Source organism: Petromyzon marinus, chromosome 1 (assembly GCF_048934315.1).
Source record: "Petromyzon marinus isolate PM22_M1 ecotype Great Lakes invasive population chromosome 1, UKy_Petmar_22M1.pri1.0, whole genome shotgun sequence".
Taxonomy (NCBI): Eukaryota; Metazoa; Chordata; class Hyperoartia; order Petromyzontiformes; family Petromyzontidae; genus Petromyzon; species Petromyzon marinus.
The window spans coordinates 8,686,765-8,704,846 of NC_133667.1; the positions used below are offsets into that span (position 1 = coordinate 8,686,765).

The 18,082-nt window shown below is 45.3% G+C and overlaps 1 protein-coding gene across 5 annotated transcripts in view; it reads left to right on the top strand.

Annotated features, from left to right (window-relative positions):
• Positions 1-242: 242 nt before the first annotated feature.
• Positions 243-18,082, top strand: part of LOC142910932 (tectonic-3-like) — a 43,547-nt gene continuing 25,707 nt past the window's right edge. For 2 of the 5 annotated variants that reach the window (XM_076060227.1, XM_076060174.1), the window contains exons 1-8: positions 245-460; positions 3,502-3,616; positions 4,706-4,809; positions 7,016-7,149; positions 10,363-10,468; positions 11,845-11,960; positions 14,486-14,599; positions 16,864-16,992. In XM_076060227.1, coding sequence (XP_075916342.1) covers positions 298-460; positions 3,502-3,616; positions 4,706-4,809; positions 7,016-7,149; positions 10,363-10,468; positions 11,845-11,960; positions 14,486-14,599; positions 16,864-16,992 — 981 coding nt within the window. In that variant the 5' untranslated portion in view covers positions 245-297. The other 3 variants (XM_076060172.1, XM_076060291.1, XM_076060313.1) reach the window with 3 other exon arrangements.

Below are 18,082 nucleotides of genomic sequence, written 5' to 3' on the forward strand. Positions count from 1 at the left end.
GAGATTCGGGTCACATCGACTTACACACAGACCCCCAGTTACCCGGATGTTGAGATGGAGGTGCCATAGACGTACACACAGACCCCCAGTTACCCGGATGTTGAGATTCTGGTCACATCGACTTACACACAGACCCCCAGTTACCCGGATGTTGAGATGCAGGTGACATAGACTTACACACAGACCCCCAGTTACCCGGATGTTGAGATTCGGGTCACATCGACTTACAACATAGACCCACAGTTACCCGGATGTTGAGATCCGGCTCCGTGGTCACGTGCCACCGCACGATCAGTCATGGCTGCCTCCGCGCCGCTGCTGCTGCTGTCTCTGCTGTCTCTGTTGTCTCTCTGCCGGCGCGGCGGTCTCGCGCAGTCCACCACGACGCCCTCGACCCCCACGACCCAAGCCACGCCGACGACCACGGAGGTTGCGGGAAGCCAGGCCACGGTCATCAGGGGTGAGGCGAGGCGCGCTGAGCGGGGTGGTTTGCGGAGAGGCGACGCGCGTCGCCATGGCGACCGCTACAATTCAACAGCACCGTCCGACTGCGATCATCGATCGTGATCTATTCAACGGGACCTTGTGCATGCCTGTCAACCCGTGGGGGTTTAGCCGTGTCCTTGTCCAGGGAATTAAGAGTGGTCAGGTCCATACGGCGTACAGCCGTTTCAAGACGGGCAACTTTTTTTTTGGCTGTGTGTCTGCGTTTTTCTCCCTTGCGATGGGACAGTTCTTTGAGGTAAGGTTGCGATCAATGTTGATTTGAAGCTTTCGCGACCGCAGGAATCCACACTCTTTGGTTCTTTTCGGTAAAAGTAACGTAGTTAGAAATGAAATAAATCACGACGTTTCGGGCGCAACGCACACACTGACGATGATGACGATGGACGCTTGTGTGTGCGCCCGAAACGTCGTGTTTTCTCTTTATACCTACGTGACTTTACCGAAAGAACCAAAGAGTGAGGTTGAGATGTGTAAGGGCACGGGCTGACCAATAAGGTCTGAATAGGTCTGTAAGAAGGTAAGGGTTTCTGCAGCTATGCGTGTGGCAACAATCAGCCTGCGCTGGGCGGTGGCTGCATGTTTGTAAGGATTCCAGCCTTATGAACGTTTCAGCAATCTGTAAATACAGAAACTTGTATTCGTTGTCCTTATCACAGAATAATGCCATACAGAAGGCGATATGCACTGATTTTTGTTGATCAAAATTTTTTTTTTAGAATGTTGGTATTTGTCGTATTCAATTCTACTCTACAAAAGCATTCCAACCTGCCCTCGTTCGCCTCTTTATTTAACTATGTTTGAGCCTAACCCTTGCTGGAAATAATTGCTCCTAGATCAGGTATCGGCACCCGCTGCACCGGAGCCGCATGCGGCTATTTGGCTGCCCTGTTTTGCGGGCCGCCGTTTTTTTAAGCCTAAATCTTAAACCATGTAATGGCTTGGTGACAACAAAATGTACAGTCAAACTGTGCTGTTAAAGAATAACTAAAGGGGGAAATACTGAAGAGACGCAGTTTGTTCCATCACCTATTTTGTTTATTTAAGTCAGAATGTGTTTTGTCATCTGCTGTGGACAAGTAGCTCTGCGTGTGTTGCGGCTATAGAACTATTTTGGTCAAAGATAAAAACAAACGTCTCTTCTTTGAAAGGTTGCCGACCCCTACCATGCTTCAATGTAAAAAAAGAAATCCCCTCATGATGTCTCAATTTATTTCCAAATGGTAATATATATTTGGTTTACATTGCATAGACTGGCCTACATGATATGTTGAGTCATACAGGATTTTTACGTTTTAGGATTTTAAGTAACAAAAATCATTGACTACAGACCTGATGACGACCGTTTGTTATGGTCGAAACGTCGTGAGAATTTTTATTGTTTTATGTATATTTTATTATTTTATTGTTTCCCTTTAACGTGACTTTACCGAAAGAGCTAAGAATATGAATTACTGCAGTCACGAAAGCTTTAAATCAAAAATACAGACCCCCTGTGGCATATTTGCTCCTTTTGGGCTTCCAAAAGCTATTTTTTCTCATGGATTGATGAGTTACGTGTGAATTATTCTTCACAGATTATTCGAGTTACATTGTAAAAAATCCTACAAACCATGATTTTCAGTGCAGATTTTTTTCGTGTAATATCCTGGTGGACCACGGATAACACGCTGTGCGACACTTTCCCCCACATCACCTGGGATTTCTGGAGTCCTGATATACAGGCAGACCTCGCTTAGCGCCCCTGGAAAAGTGAGCACATTCAAATTAGTGGTAAAAGGGGTCATGATACCATTGTATATATGGGGATGCGTTCCTAACGGAGTAATGTTTTTCCTGTGAGCAATATATGAGGGCTTCATTTGGGTATTGGTAATGACACAAATCACACAGGCGGTAAACATTTCATAAATAAAAAAAAATAGATTATGATAATATCAGTAAGTATTATGTACTGTGCCCACAACTACATTCTAATGTACTACAAGGCAACGGTGGGAGATGAGGTTGGAGCTCTGACGTTCCCCATGTGAGTCACTATTAGAAAAGAGCTCCAGGAACTCCGTGATCTTCTTGATGCCCTCAGTCTAAATTTATGTGACGAGGTTTATTTTAAATGTAGCCTGAGATCCTATCCTGGTCTCGTGAGTTCTCGCCTGGTTAAAGAAATCTATTTTTTTTTGTTAAATGTAATCGTGACCACGAATCGTCATAATAGAATCGCTGGGGCTGGGGCCTGGTTGTCTGAGAGTGGGTGGGTACATTTTCTCGGTCAGAGCTGCTGCGTGTTCTCACTCATAAGCAACTTTGTAGATTTCTTAATCTTTTTATAAAAACTTCCCATGGACAAAGTGCTATAACGAATCAGCGTTCTACAGGGTCATGCTAAGCGAGGTCTGTCTGTATATATGTGCATGGTAAGTGGTGGGGGGGGGGGGGTCGTACTGGTGAGCACACTGTGCTAAAAACCCGGAGACACGAGTTCTATTCCCATGCTAACATCGGTGGCGAATGGTATTAGAACCAGTCCCGGGCGTCCACTTGTTCAACTCAGTTTAAATTAATACATGGTGTGATGCGTCAAACAACAGCACTGGGAAGACAAAGTCGGCCAGGCACAGTGTCGTCCATACAATTCTCACAGGCACTTGTGCCAGCCTTAATTGGTTATCGATAACAGCACTTTCTCCAACAGTTATATTTTGTGAGCTGCAGTTGAACGTATTAGTAATCTGTAAATACAGCAACGTGCAAAACTATACAATTAAATTGTGAATTACAAAGTTGTGGAAATTGGATATCGCAATAAGCGTATCGTTCCATGTGTTTTTGGGTTGTATGCCCGGTGCAACCCAAAAACACATCGGAGAGCTATACAGCACAGCTGTGAAAACAAACGCAGTGGAATCATCATATCGTGAAAATTAATTTCATATTGCAAGCAAAAAATGTATCACAGCAATCCTAACGTGTGTGTGTTTGCGTGTACATGAGCAGACATGGTTCCCTGCATCTGCGACTTGAGTCAGGATGGCTGTGATGTCGGCTGCGGCTGTGACAACGACTGCACAGCCTTTGAACGCAAAGTGTTCACATCAAGTCCACAGGACCGGTGACACAAACAGCACGACACGAGATGGGCACGACAAAAAGCACACCACACAATACAAAACAACGTGGATTTACAGAACGTCTAAATGTGATTGCATCTGAAGGTGCTGTAGAGAAACAGTGAGCATGTTTACTTTATAGGGGCGGAGACCTATGCAATTATATTTAGAGCCACAGGTTTACGTAGAGATCTATAGACTTATTACATAGAGATCCAACGACTCGTGTACAAATACAATGTGGATTTACGTAGCGTGTAAAGGTGACTGCATCTCAAGACGCTATTCGGAAATAATGGTTATGTTTATTTATTTTACAGAGAGAGGCAGTTATAGAAGAAATACGAAACGACTTGAACCTGGACTGGAACAGGGGCAGGGAGTAAATAGTATGGATGACTGGGCAGATGGGATTTCCAGACTATGGTGGCAGCAGAGGAGGACGAGCAACCTCCAGCTGACTGGGAGCTTCAGCGGAGAGTCCGTGCAGAGGAGTAGATTGAGATTAGAGGGGAGAGGTAGATCGGATTGGGAGCCAGTGAGGTGATCGGGGGGTTTGGAATGACGTGCTCTCGTTTACGGGTGCGGGTCAGGAGTTGAGCAGCGGCAAACCTGACATAAGCAGACACAATGGAAGACAAGATGACGAACATTACCGGATGGTAAGGTGATTGGGTGGCTCAGGTGTTAGAACACCAATTTGTTATCACCGAGATCGTGGGTTTCAACCTGGGTTTCAAACTGGGTTTCAGTTGTCCATGAGTTATGAGTAGGGTGTGGTGCACAAAATCAATTGTTGTAGTGTTCTATGCTCCTGTGTTTGAGTCCCCGCATTTGCCAACTTATACTGAACAGCATACTGAGTTATTGCCAAATAACCCCCATGAACTGCACAGTGTGGGGAGACCCTCTTCCAGCAGTGGATTGACGAAGAGGGCGTTTAAGTATACACAAAATGAAAGTACCTAAAAATATGAGTACCACAGGGCATTAGAACTCATAATAACAGAATACGCGAAGCACACAACATACTCAGATTGCGTACCGGCCCGGGTGTGTGATAATGGTAGTTTATGCATGTCCGTGTGCAGATGGGCGCGTGTGTGTGTGCCGAACTCCACATTCTTCAAACACAACACCCCCTACAGCCTCGACTACAGCCGTCCCAGCCTGGCCTGCATCACCCAGAACGACTGTGAGTTACTCGCCAAGTCCTCCGCCAACAGCACCCCATCATCGTTGTCATCATCGGCACTGATTTACAGGATGGTTTCTCCAAGCCATCGCCATGTCTCCGGTCCTGTGATGGTTCGGCCCAAATACACAGCAGAGTATCGTGTCTGCTCTTTTGATGTGCCGCATATGCAGTGAAACGCTTGCCCTTTTTCCAAAACTGTCTTGTATAATCCTCAAATCTCCCTGCGCTGTAATGCATGCATCACATCTCAGTATATCAAACCGCGTTTAATTATCTTGCACACATTGCATGCATCAAAGCACAATTCCCAACCCCCCTCCCTTCGTGTATACGTTTGTGCAGCTGCATGAAATGCCTACCTTTTCCTGAGAATCTTAACCAATGGGAGAGCAGGGAAAGGTGAAGTGTGCCGGTCACGTGTCTTTAATATATATGATAAACACCTTCTTTGGTTCTTTCGGTAAAGTCACGTAGTGGTCCTGGCACTACGTGACTTTACCGAAAGAGCCAAAGAAGATGAATCCTTGCAGTCACGAAAGCTTTAAATCGAAATATGATAAACACGTTATTGAGAAGCAAAACAAATAGGAAAATGCACGCAGAGTTGCGTCCTGAGTAAACATAATTACTGTATTTATCAAAAGTATTTACTGCAAGATAAATAAACATCAGCATTTTAAACACAGGGAGCACTGAGCACTCCGAGCACACGATCGCACGAGCCATTTGCCCTGCCAGCTGCAGCGAGCGTCGCCTATGTACGCGCCGATGCAGATGCAGCTAGTGCATGGTGGTCTAGCAGCTAGCAACAACTTGCATCATACACAACCCCCCAGAACTCTTAACATCACTAATATTAACCTCACTGTAATTCTCGACTTAACGCTTTCATGACTGCAGGAATTAATATTCTTTGGGTCTTTCGGTAAAGTCACACAGATAGGTTCAAAGAAAATAACAAATAACTACGACGTTTCGATCGCAATATTAACATTGCCACCTTGGTACGCTCGCCGTGGAGGATGCTCGGCGATCTTACATTAACATGCAAATTTTTACCCGGCAGCCCTTTGGTGGAAAACGCACCACCGACACAGTCGCTGCCCACCACTTACATTGTCATTGGCTGCTGACATTTGGGCTACGCCCATTTCAAACCTTTTTTCTGATGACGAGCGCTTGTGTTGCGATCGAAACTTCGTAATTATTTGTTATTTTGTTATTTTCTTTGAACCTGTCTACGTGACTCTTCCGAAAGACCCAAAGAATACTCACTGTAATGGCTTAGTTATTTCGTGATTTTCTTCAAAGGCTTAAATATGGCTTGCTCATTCAGGTAAGCTGATTAAAGTTTCTTACAACAATACATCTTTCTTGTACACGTGATATGTATTTTTTTACGTGCATGTTATGCTTTGTTTCCTGTCCTTCCCCCACACCTCCGATTAGCATGGTTGGTTATGTACGGTGCGAAAGAAGTTCTACATTCATACATACAAAATTGTGTTGGACGAATAATAGTCCTGATGGGAAAAATAGGGTTGCATTGGGTTCGAAATGATCACCCCCTCCCTCTTTGTTTAAATAATTCTACGTGATTTCCATCCTTGTTATTGTACAAAAGGGTGCTGAGTCGCGCTACAACTCTTGTGTGTAATGCGGACTCCTATTTATTTTTTATTTCACCTCACCGTGGCACTCACGCCTGACGCTTGCCCCTAACACTGTCACTTGAATGTTAATGATTCGCCATCTAGGCGTCCGTATGACTAACATCCTCAGCAAATGGACAGTCGCATGCGGCAATGTGGGAACATTTGCGTTGTACCATTGTGCGTGTTGTGTTGCGCATATACATGGTCGATTAATTCCCACCTTCCAACAGATGTAGAATTATTAACGCCACTTTTTTTTTATGCGGAGATGAGAATCTTAGCAGCATGAAACCGCATATAGCCGAAACATGACCCCCGTGTTCCGTAAAACAGACCTCATTAGGTAAACCGTGTAGAGCCTAGATACGTGTTCGTTAAAGCCACGTTGGGCAAGGTTTTCCTGTGCAGCGGCCTGCGCTATGATACACATGCATAACGTCAATGGAAACTCAATGTTCCGTGTATTTCAGGCTTAATCAATTGAGCACGGTTTTCACTCTCGCAAGGTTTTCACTCTCGCATGTGCACGCACGTTTTTTTGGTTCCAGTTTTGTGTCGAAACTTCTACCTGATTATGCGGAACATCACGGAATTCGACAAAGAAGTCTTGCAGAGCGGAGTGGGAATGGCGTTCACATTGGTGGAGAAGACAACAGAAGCTAGAGCAAGAAGACCATACAGGGTCAGTGCAAATACAGTATATACAACATATATGCACATACAGGGTCAGTGCAAACGCAAAGTACAAAAACAAATACACCTAGAGCACTCGCACCTAGAGTGTATACACATACAGGGTCAGTGCACACACCTAGAGTATTAAGATAAAGATCCCCCATTTGGTCTTAACAGACTGTTAGGGCAAGTGCTGTTAGCACCTATGAAAGCCAGCACGCCACACCAGGGGTGGGTTGCCAGGACCACGCCTAGTCGCCTTTGTCTCCATCGTGGCGATATTAACACATTGCACTAGTTATTCATTTGAGGCTCAGTCGACCGAGAGAAGGCCCAGGACCAGTTCAGATAATCGTCACCGATGTTGGCTGTTAACAGGAATCTAACTTGGGTCGCCGGGTTCATGGCGCAGCGTGCTAACCACTGCTACCCCCCAGGGTCAGTAGACAAATATATACACATTCGGGGTCAGTACACACATAGGGTATAATAACCGCCATTTTTCACTAAGTGACGGTGACATCACCAAAGCGCTTGTGCTAAGCTAGGTGCACCTTGAGGCCAAGTAAAGTGTCGAAGGTTCTCTGGCAGGAGGTCATGGGACAAACCCAGGTGTTACCACTTGACCGAGTGAGACGACTGCCAGATGCACCATCTGCGCTCCTCACTGTGCCTCCTTGTTGCGTTATAGCCACCAGACGTTTTGCTCATTGTTGTGAGCATCGCTCCTCTGCCCTCAAATGTTATTGGAGGGTGACTGCCTCCATCTGCCCGGTAGCGTCCTCCATATGAGCCTCTTCCACAGAGGCCAATCTTGACACCACCAGTACCAGTTATCTGCAAGTCCAATCAGCTCCACATCTTTTTTTTTTACATCAGTCCATCTCTTCTCTATCCTCTGATGCGGTCGTTTAGCCAGGCATGCGGTGGCGGGGCATGCAGGCTATGGTACATTACCCACCCAACACAGCTTCATCTGCTGGGGCTCACTGATGGGATTGTGGCCAAATCTTTCATGGATCTGTGAGCTCCTCACACAATCAAATCTGGTTAAATCCAGAATGGAACATAGGCAGGCCAGCCTGAATGGTTCAAACAAGCACAAATGTTCATTTAAAGGTCTCCACATTTCACAAGCATAGAGAAGGGAGGGCATAACTGTGGCTGAGAAGATCCGGAGCTTCGTATTGAGTAATAGACCAGGTAGCTTCCATACAGTGTTATGCAGCTAATTAAAATATAATGCCGCTTGACAGCAGAGTACAAGTTCTGTTAGCGACCATCTACAGTGAGGGAAATAAGTATTTGACCCCTCTGCAAAACATGCCTTAGTACTTGGTGGCAAAACCCTTGTTGGCAATCACAGAGGTCAGACATTTCTTGTAGTTGGCCACCAGGTTTGCACACATCTCAAGAGGGATTTTGTCCCACTCCTCTTTGCAGATCTTCTCCAAGTCATTAAGGTTTCAAGGCTGACGTTTGTCAACTCGAACCTTCAGCTCCCTCCACAGATTTTCTATGGGATTAAGGTCTGGAGACTGGCTAGGCCACTCCAGGACCTCAATGTGCTTCTTCTTGAGCCACTCCTTTGTTGCCTTGGCCGTGTGTTTTGGGTCATTGTCATGCTGGAAGACCCATCCACGACCCATTTTCAATGACCTGGATGAGGGAAGGAGGTTCTCACCCAAGATCTGACCACAGCACTTTCACCCAGTTGTCCTCTGAATCATTCAGATGTTCATTGGCAAACTTCAGACGGGCATTATATGTGCTTTCTTGAGCAGGGGGACCTCGCGGGCGCTGCAGGATTTCAGTCCTTCACGGCGTAGTGTGTTACCAATTGTTTTCTTGGTGACTATGGTCCCAGCTGCCTTGAGATCATTGACAAGATCCTCCTGTGTAGTTCTGGGCTGATTCCTCACTGTTCTCATGATCATTGCAACTCCACGAGGTGAGATCTTGCATGGAGCCCCAGGCCGAGGGAGATAGTTATTTTGTGTTTCTTCCATTTGCGAATAATCGCACCAACTGTTGTTACCTTCTCACCAAGCTGCTTGGAAATGGTCTTGTAGCCCATTCCAGCCTTGTGTAGGTCTACAATCTTGTCCCTGACATCCTTGGAGAGCTCTTTGGTCTTGGCCATGGTGGAAAGTTTGAAATCTGATTGATTGATTGCTTATGTGGACAGGTGTCTTTTATACAGGTAACAAGCTGAGATTAGGAGCACTCCGTTTAAGAGTGTGCTCCTAATCTCAGCTCGTTACCTGTATAAAAGACACCTGGGAGCCAGAAATCTTTCTGATTGAGAGGGGGTCAAATACTTATTTCCCTCATTAAAATGCAAATCAATTGATAAAATTTTTGACATGCGTTTTTCTGGATTTTATTGTTGTTATTCTGTCTCTCACTTCAAATAAACCTACCATTAAAATTATAGACTGATCATTTCTTTGTCAGTGGGCAAACGTACAAAATCAGCAGGGGATCAAATACGTTTTTTCCCCTCACTGTATGACGCCCAAAACGGCACACGAGGGGGTGGGTGGCCAACACCATGCCTGACCGCCTTTGTCTTCCCAGTGGCGATGTTTACACACAGCACCAGGTACTCGTTTAAGGCTGAGTCGACCTAGGAGAGACCCAGGACCGGTTTAGATAATCGTCGCTAGTGTCGACCATGAGCGGGAATCGAACCCGGTTAGCCGGGTTCGTAGCACAGCATGCCACAAGAGCGATTAATCCGGTACACACCTTCTATTGATAGCTTTCATTTCCGTGCACGCAAAAAACGGCAGGATGTACAAGCACAATATTCATGCTTAATGTGCATGCATAATGTATGTTGATTACCAGATTATTAACCCAACCAGTAATTGATATCCATTGTAATGTATATGCATTCATCCCCCCCCCCCCCCCCCGCACCTGATTGGTTCACAAGTGACGACATCACATTTATCCCTCTATTTAAGAACGAAACAGGAGGATTTCTCCACAAATATCGCCGTTGCCTGATTATGATAGTTATAATTACTGGCAAAACGTTGTACTACAAATTGTAAATGTTGTGGGTTTACTCTCCAACACACCGGTGTGCTGTACTAGTAACGAATTGGCATATTTTGTTTACGTGACAAACCTTGTTAATTGGCTGTGTTGGGTGGTGGCTGGTCTCTGTGTCTCTGTTGCTGACTTTCTTTGTTGTTTTTGTGTCATCCAGGTGGGTGACCCTATTGAGGTTGTGTCCGAGTTGAATGTACAAACTCGTTTCTCTGTCCCTGTCCCCGTCTCTCCAACCGGAATCTGTGGGGGTGGTGGCCCTGTGGGTGAGGACACCAACACCATCAACAGCATTGACTTCATCACCATAATCATCATAATCATATGCATCATCATTACCACCACTATCATCAACAACACGATGGCAATTGACATCCCCACAAATTATGTCTTCAACATACAGGTGGTCTACGGTTTTATTCGACTGACCACGATCCACATTTATGATGTTTATAAAATGCCACCATGGATCGATTTACGACGCAGAAACTTGATTTACAACGCAACTTCCAACATGACTCCGAACGCATATGAACAGTCAGTCTGCTTTGCGATGTGACTTGGTGTGGAGCTTTTTGTTATTCTCAACTGTTTATGTGTATTTCTACCTATTGAAATATTGTTAAATATAGCTGATAAAAGGAAAAACACATCGGCAAGTGAAGGTTCTACTGTCTATGGGAAAGAAGATTTGATTTATGACGAGGTTTGCAGGAACGCATTGTTTCGTAAATGCAGGGACCGCTTGTATATTAACATCCTCATCACCATCAACTGCGTCATTACCAGTACTATTATGTTGAATTTCCAACTTGAACTTCTTTCACACCGTATGGAGCCAACCATGCTAATTGGAGATGAATAACATTACATTAACAACATTACTACAATCAACATCATCATCAGAACTAATATCGTCAATATAATTAACATAATCATCAACATTGCCATCAACATCATCACCATCTTCATTATTACCAACACTATTACCAACATCACAATTAAACATCATGGCCAACATCACGAATATCACTACATCTATCTCAATTTCAATGTGATTGTTAATACGACCACCACCACAATAAGCAACATTACCGGAAAAATGTGTCACTATTATCATCAACACCACTGTCAACTTTTAGAGCAATTTTACAATCAACTATCAGAATCAACATTGTCATCAACACCACCACCACAATAATCAACATGATCATCTCTGCCATCATCATCACAATCAATATTGGCAACACTACCAGAATAAACAACATCATTAAAAGCACCACAGTCTGGTAATGGATACGCTTCACTGTATATAATGCATCTGTGTGCGTGTTCCATTCTTCATGGGAACTCTTCCAGCTAGCCATAGAACGATTTATTAATTGAAATTGATATTCATATTCATATCCACATTGCATACATTGAATCTTGCGTAGAACGTGATCATTATCCACAATGCAAATGAAATGCTAAAATACCTTGAAACTGAATGAATGAGACAACACAAGCAAGGCATATAATACCAATGGGTCAGTAAAAATTAGACTCTTGATTTGAAAAATGTCCTATAATCACGACAATGAATGTAGAAGTGTCGGATTGCACTATATGTCTTCGCGTCTGTTTGTTGGTTTGCGTGCAGGGTTTCGAATGGACAGTTCAGTATCATGCCTGCGTTTGATTAGTAACCTCGAAAAGGCATGCACAGAAAACTCTTTCCTTGACGTGAAAATCTACACCACCATCAAATTCCTCAAGGTTAGTTTCGTTTAAAGGTTTCAAGCACTGGGGCTGGTTCTCTCTCTGGTGCCATATTTTTATGACTCCTGGGAAGTGTGCTGGCTCGGTTTGTCCAACAGCCTGGGCCAATGAGCCCGTGTTCCCAATGTAACCTACCCAGGCTGACCCGACACCATTATCTGGTTTCCATGGACAGCCATTTCTCATTGACTCAAGTGTATTTGATCTGGTTTGAACTCAAGTTGAAGGACAACTCGATTTGTTAAAATAAGTGTTTCCATTGTTTTCTGAGTTGCCTGAGTTACCATGTGAGTTTGGCAGGCCTTTCCCAGAAGTACGTCCGAATAACACTTGGCCAGAAATACTTGCGAGTATGAGGTCAATATTGCGTTGCTGACATTTTATCCTGCAAGTTAAATAAAACTTTCCTGCTTCCTCCAAAATGTTTTTATTGCAACACGTTTGGTGAGGTTTTCTATGTGGACAATTTGAGCTTTAGCCTGAAAATTGGCAAGCCAATCCATGATGGCAAACTATATTTCAAGTCCAAATGTTCTGCAAATTATGAGAAAACCCCATCACATAGGAAAATGCCTTAAGATAAGCAACTCAGTATTGGGGGAGAAACAACATTTTTGACGCAATTTTTTTATTAAAAAAAATATATTTTCCTAGGTAAGTCCCACGAAGCTATAATAGCTGTTTTTCAGAAGCAACCTGGCTATCACAAATGATAGCTCAACGAAATGGCTTATCACGTGTTAATTAATAGCAGCCATATACTCTCAGCATATATTTCTAAATGTGGAGGGAAAAAACTTGGAGGACCTGGAGAAAAATGCACGCGGCCACGGGGAGAACATGCAAATTAAAAATATACAGATGTCAGGGTCTAAATCGAACCCACGATCTCCTGCATACCAGGCGAGGGAGTTAACATCTCGCCACGGCGGCGCAACAGGAGTACATTCTCGAGTTCTGTGATACAAGTGATCTCTGGGGCAAGACTATATTACCTTGTTTGACGTCAGAACCAGTAGAGATATGAGAAGCAGTGGCAGAGAATGATTGTCATTGGGCCGGCCCTCTGTAAAAATTAACCCCTGCTCGTACCCCGGTCCCCGGGCCCCTCCCGCCTGTGAGCCATGGCGCATTTCCACCACCTGCACACTTGATAACTATGTTACTGGTCACAGAGTCACCACTTAAACGGGATGCATACTCCGTGATGCCCTGTAGTTCAACTTACAAAAATTTACAACAGAAAACTTAAAAAAATTAAACTGTTAAAATACACAGCATGACCCAAGCTTGCTTGAAGTTTGTTGACCCTGCAAATCAGACTGCTGGTCTCTTTAATTTTCACCTGAATAAAATCATATACATATAAACTTGAACTTAATGTTTGTTAGAACTTTGTTTAAAAACAAACTTAAAGATTACGTCCTCACCTCCACCTCACAGCTATGGAGAGTAGGGATAGGGAGTTTCTTGAGGGTCGAGTGGTAGGGGCTGAGCCCACAAGGCCTCGTGGACCATGCAAGCATTGTTGGGACAGGGACATGCACTCTAGGGTGTTCGCCCCAAAACTGGAACCAAACAAGGCTGGCTTGGCCCGATTCCGAGTAGTCATGCAAACACAGCACAAGTGCTTAGGTGTCTCTCTATTACTGCTTTTCCATTGGCATATCTGAGCCGCATCAGATTGTTGAGTTCTGACCTGCCCCGACTGGACACCTGTGAAAAAGAGCTTTATAGCTCATCAGATTCCTCCAGCATAAATCAATATTCTAATTCTGACATCTGCGTGGTGCTGTCAAGACATCTGAATCTGACTTTAGGCCAAGCAGAGCCAGGGGCAGAGTTAACAATTGTTATCGATGTGTGTGATGTCAGTGCCCAGCTTGTGTTCTGCATTTGAAAAAAACAACATGGGAGCCTTCTGAGCTACGCTGAGCTGGCTCAGCATGGGTCAGTTGTAGAGTGGAACAGAGCTATCTGTCTTCCGTAGGGAATTAATCATGTCTATGTCAGGTCACGGCGCCAGAATTTAGGAAATACGTGGTTCAATCTCCAGGACTGGATGTCTCTTGACCCCTTTCCCGTTCCGAGACGTCTGCAAGTCGCAGGGTGTGGTCCCGTTCACTGCTGAATCTCGGAACGTGCAAGTGGTTTGTGTTAATTCTATTTAGAGAGGCATAGCGCCATTGTTTTTAAATACATTGTACTCGCAGCAGAGAACTGTAGCGACACGACCACACTCTATGATGGCTGGCGCCAAACTTTGCCACACACCCTCCCGCATGGCCTTGTGGGGGCCTCGATACGTCTTCTGACCTAAAGATTCGCCAATAAAGTAATTTGATGATATACACATACATACCCATATGTCATTGGAATGGGAAAGGTTTCATTAGTGTCATGAGATTCATAATGGTCATGTTGGACATTTGAGCCAACACATGTCAATTGTGGGTTCTGAGCCAAGTGAACACTGATGCATTTGATGAGCCTTGTGCTTCTTGTATTAATTCTGCTCCCAGGTTCTGAATGAAATTACTTCATATCAAGATGGTGATTTGGTCAGCGTCGTGCTGCAAGATACACCCAAAAATATTATTTGGAACTCGAGCCACTGTGAAAATGCATTGATAAAGGTATAAAACATACGTACGTATGCATGCACGCTACCAATAACAAAAACTGCAATTCGCCACAAAGTGGCGGTGACATCACCATGGCGCTTGTGCCAAGCTATTTTCACTTTAAGGCCACGTGAAGTGTTGATCGCCCGCTGGCAGGTCACGAGACAGACCCAGGTGCCATGGGTTGACTGACTGAGATGACTGGCCAATGTACCACCTGTGCCCCCTACTGTGTCAACTTGATGTGTTTTAGCCGCCCGGCGCTCTGCTCATTGTTGTGAGCGTCGCTCCTCTGCCCTCTGTTATTGCTGAAGGGCGTCTGCCTCCAACTGCCAAGTAGCATCCTTCACGAGCCTCCTCTACAGAGGCCGATCTGGACACCGCTGGTACCAGTTATTGGCAAGTCAAATCAGCTCCATATCCTCTCAAACCACATTATTCTATCTCTTCTCTAGCCCGTGCTGCGCCCGTTTAGCCCCCCCCCCCCACCCCTGGTTAAACCCAGGCTGGATTGTTGGCAGGCTAGCCAGAATTTTTCTAACCGGCAAAGATGTTCCTTAAGGGGGGGTCCACGTTTCGCAAGCTTAGAGAAGGGAGGGCATGTCTGTGGCCGAGAAGATCCGAAGCTTCAAGTGGAGTGATACACAGTGTTACGCAGCCGATTAAAATATATTGCCGCTCGACTGATTCAGAGTGAGACCTCTGCTGTCAAACAAAAGCTGGTCATAAGCGTACTGCCCAGATATGGAAACCTCTCCACTCTCCACAACTACCCCACCAATGGGGAGTTGAGGGGGTGGAGTGTTGAATGATACAAAATACCCAGGCAGGTGCTTAGTTTTGGAGGCTAATGCCCCATCTTTTAGTAGCACGCTCCAGCAGTGCCTCCAACTCCTCTGCAGAGTGAGCAGTAATCGCGAGATCATCAACATAATAACATGGTTGGACAATAGGGAGCCATGCCTCGACCACACCCAAGCATTGATCTGCTTCTCATTATATAGAAGTGTAGTGAATAACTCGGAGACGATAAGACTTGGAGGCACTTTCATTTAACGAGCACCATCGGATTATACACACCCGACATGGGTGTGTATAATTCACACTCTAAAGTCGCTCGCCTATACACAACTCTACGTGGGTTGTTAGCCTATACAAAACACTAACCGTCTAACACAGCGCTGAACCGAGACAGCCAACAACTATCTAGCAGCGCAATATCGAGTAAAGACGACATCGATGATGGCGACGATCTTGAACAGCACGACAGGGATCCCACTCCAGCAACAGCCCCGAGTTCCCTAACAGGGGCCCCTCTGACACTCTCAGCATGACCTCGCTCCGCCCCGGCCACGCCCCCTGTCTGGAACCTACTAACGGGGTTCCCGAGGCTTCCCGATGGGCCTCCCTATGGGCCCCCCTCTGTGACCCTTCCCCTAGATATCCCCCTCTCGTGTCTATCATAGCCTGCTGACGTCAGTACTGCTCTACACCGCAGTTCCCATTTTTCGCCAGCAGCCAGCACTATGCCACTACATGTGTACCAGATGGAAAATCCTCCAGTACAGCATGGCTCCTCGAAGTACGTGGTTGAAAAAGATGTCAAATAATGTAGGTGCCAGAGGACATCCCTGTCGCACCCCAAAGTGAAAAGGGAATGGCTCTGATACACATATGCACATACATGCACATAGACGTAACAAATAAATGCCTATACATGTTCACCCACACATTCGCGTACAACGTTCATGCATGAATGCACACATTCCGCACAAAATGTGTGCTTGCACAATCGCTAATGTATGCATTAAGAGTGCAATGTTATTTCATCCCAGGGATGATTCAATAAATGTTACGCACTTGCAACAATGCAGGGACACATGTAATAATATGCATGCATGCAGGTGTAATGTGGTGTGCAGTGTGTTTAGGAGTGGTGTATTGTATGCAGATGTGGTATTTGTGATTCGGGTGTATATTGGACGTTGGTTTTGCACATGTATGTATTGTGTGGACAAACACGTTTCTTATAGGTGCAGCATAGCTGTTGTTCTGGTGTCACGTGTTGCTTGTACATGTGTGTTATGTACAGCCACGGTGTGTATGAGTATTGTCTGTGTGGTGTGTGCGAGTGAGATATGGCGAGCAAGTGTGTCCTGTAGTGTGCTCAGATGTGCCATGAATTGTTAGCTGTGTATAGATGTGCATGAATGGTGTAGCTTGTACAGGTGTAGTGTGTACAAGTGTGCTGTGTACTGTGTTTTTGCTGCGATCAGGCTCAGTTCATCGTGCAGTATAATGCTACCTCAGGCTACATTGATCACGTGAAGGCAATAATAGACCAGGAGAACTTGACACTCACCAACTCCTACCTCCTTCAGACGTTCACCGTCTCCTTCGTTTCGGTACGTATGATGTGCAGGTACTGTGCGCGCGTGTCTTTGTTGTAGGTCGACTCAGCCTCATACGTGCACCTGGTGCGGATGTGTAAACAACACTACCGGGGGGACAAAAGCAGCCGGGAATGGTGCTGGCTACAGCACCTTCTCATGTGCCGTGCCGGCCTTAATGGGTGCTCACTAACAGCGCTTGCCCCTCAAGTCTTTTAAAGTGCTACGGCCGATCTTCTTGTATTTCTTGTCAGTAATCTCAGTCAACCCATGGCACGCCGTGACCTTTTAGCAAGCCTTCGACACTTCACATGGCCTCAAAGTGCACCTAGCCTGACAAGCATTGTGCTACGTCACCGCCACTTAGGGGCATATGGCAGCTGTTGTTGTCCTTTGGGGCCGTTCATAAATGACGTCACGCACCTAGGGGGGGGGTCAGACATTTGTGACGATGTGTGACGAGGGGGGGGGGGCGGGTTTGAGAAATGTGACGTCACATCAAAATGCGCAACTTTAAATAAATATAGACAACACGTTCTGCTTAATTAAATAGACTTTTTAATAAATGTTTTCTCCTACAACATCAGTGTGCAGCGCCACATTAAATACGCACTACAATGACAATAGTTTAAAGCGATTTGAAGCATGTTTTATATATTTTTTTGGGGGGGGGCAGAGCTTTGTGACGTCATATTTGAGGGGGGGGGGGTCTGACTTTTTGTGACGCCGTGTGACTGGGGGGGGGGGGCCAAAATCGTCCAAAATCGCATGACGTCATTTATGGACGGCCCCTTTGTGCCTGCATGTGATGCTGCCAACGGTTACATGACTTGTATGTGTGACTGCGGCTTGAAGACCTATACGTTAGTGGCAGTCTTTCCCACGGTGATTATAATTTTAGGGTAACATTTTGAGGAAAGGTTGCCTGTTGAGACTCTAGTTGTTTACGAAGTGTATGTGTGTGGTGTGTGCTGACTGAGCACACAACTTGGCACAGTGAGGAGTACAGAGGGTGCATCTACCAGTCATCTCAGTTGACCCATAAAACCTAGATGTCTCGTGACTTCTTGCCAGCAAGCATTCGACACTTCATGTGATCTCAAAA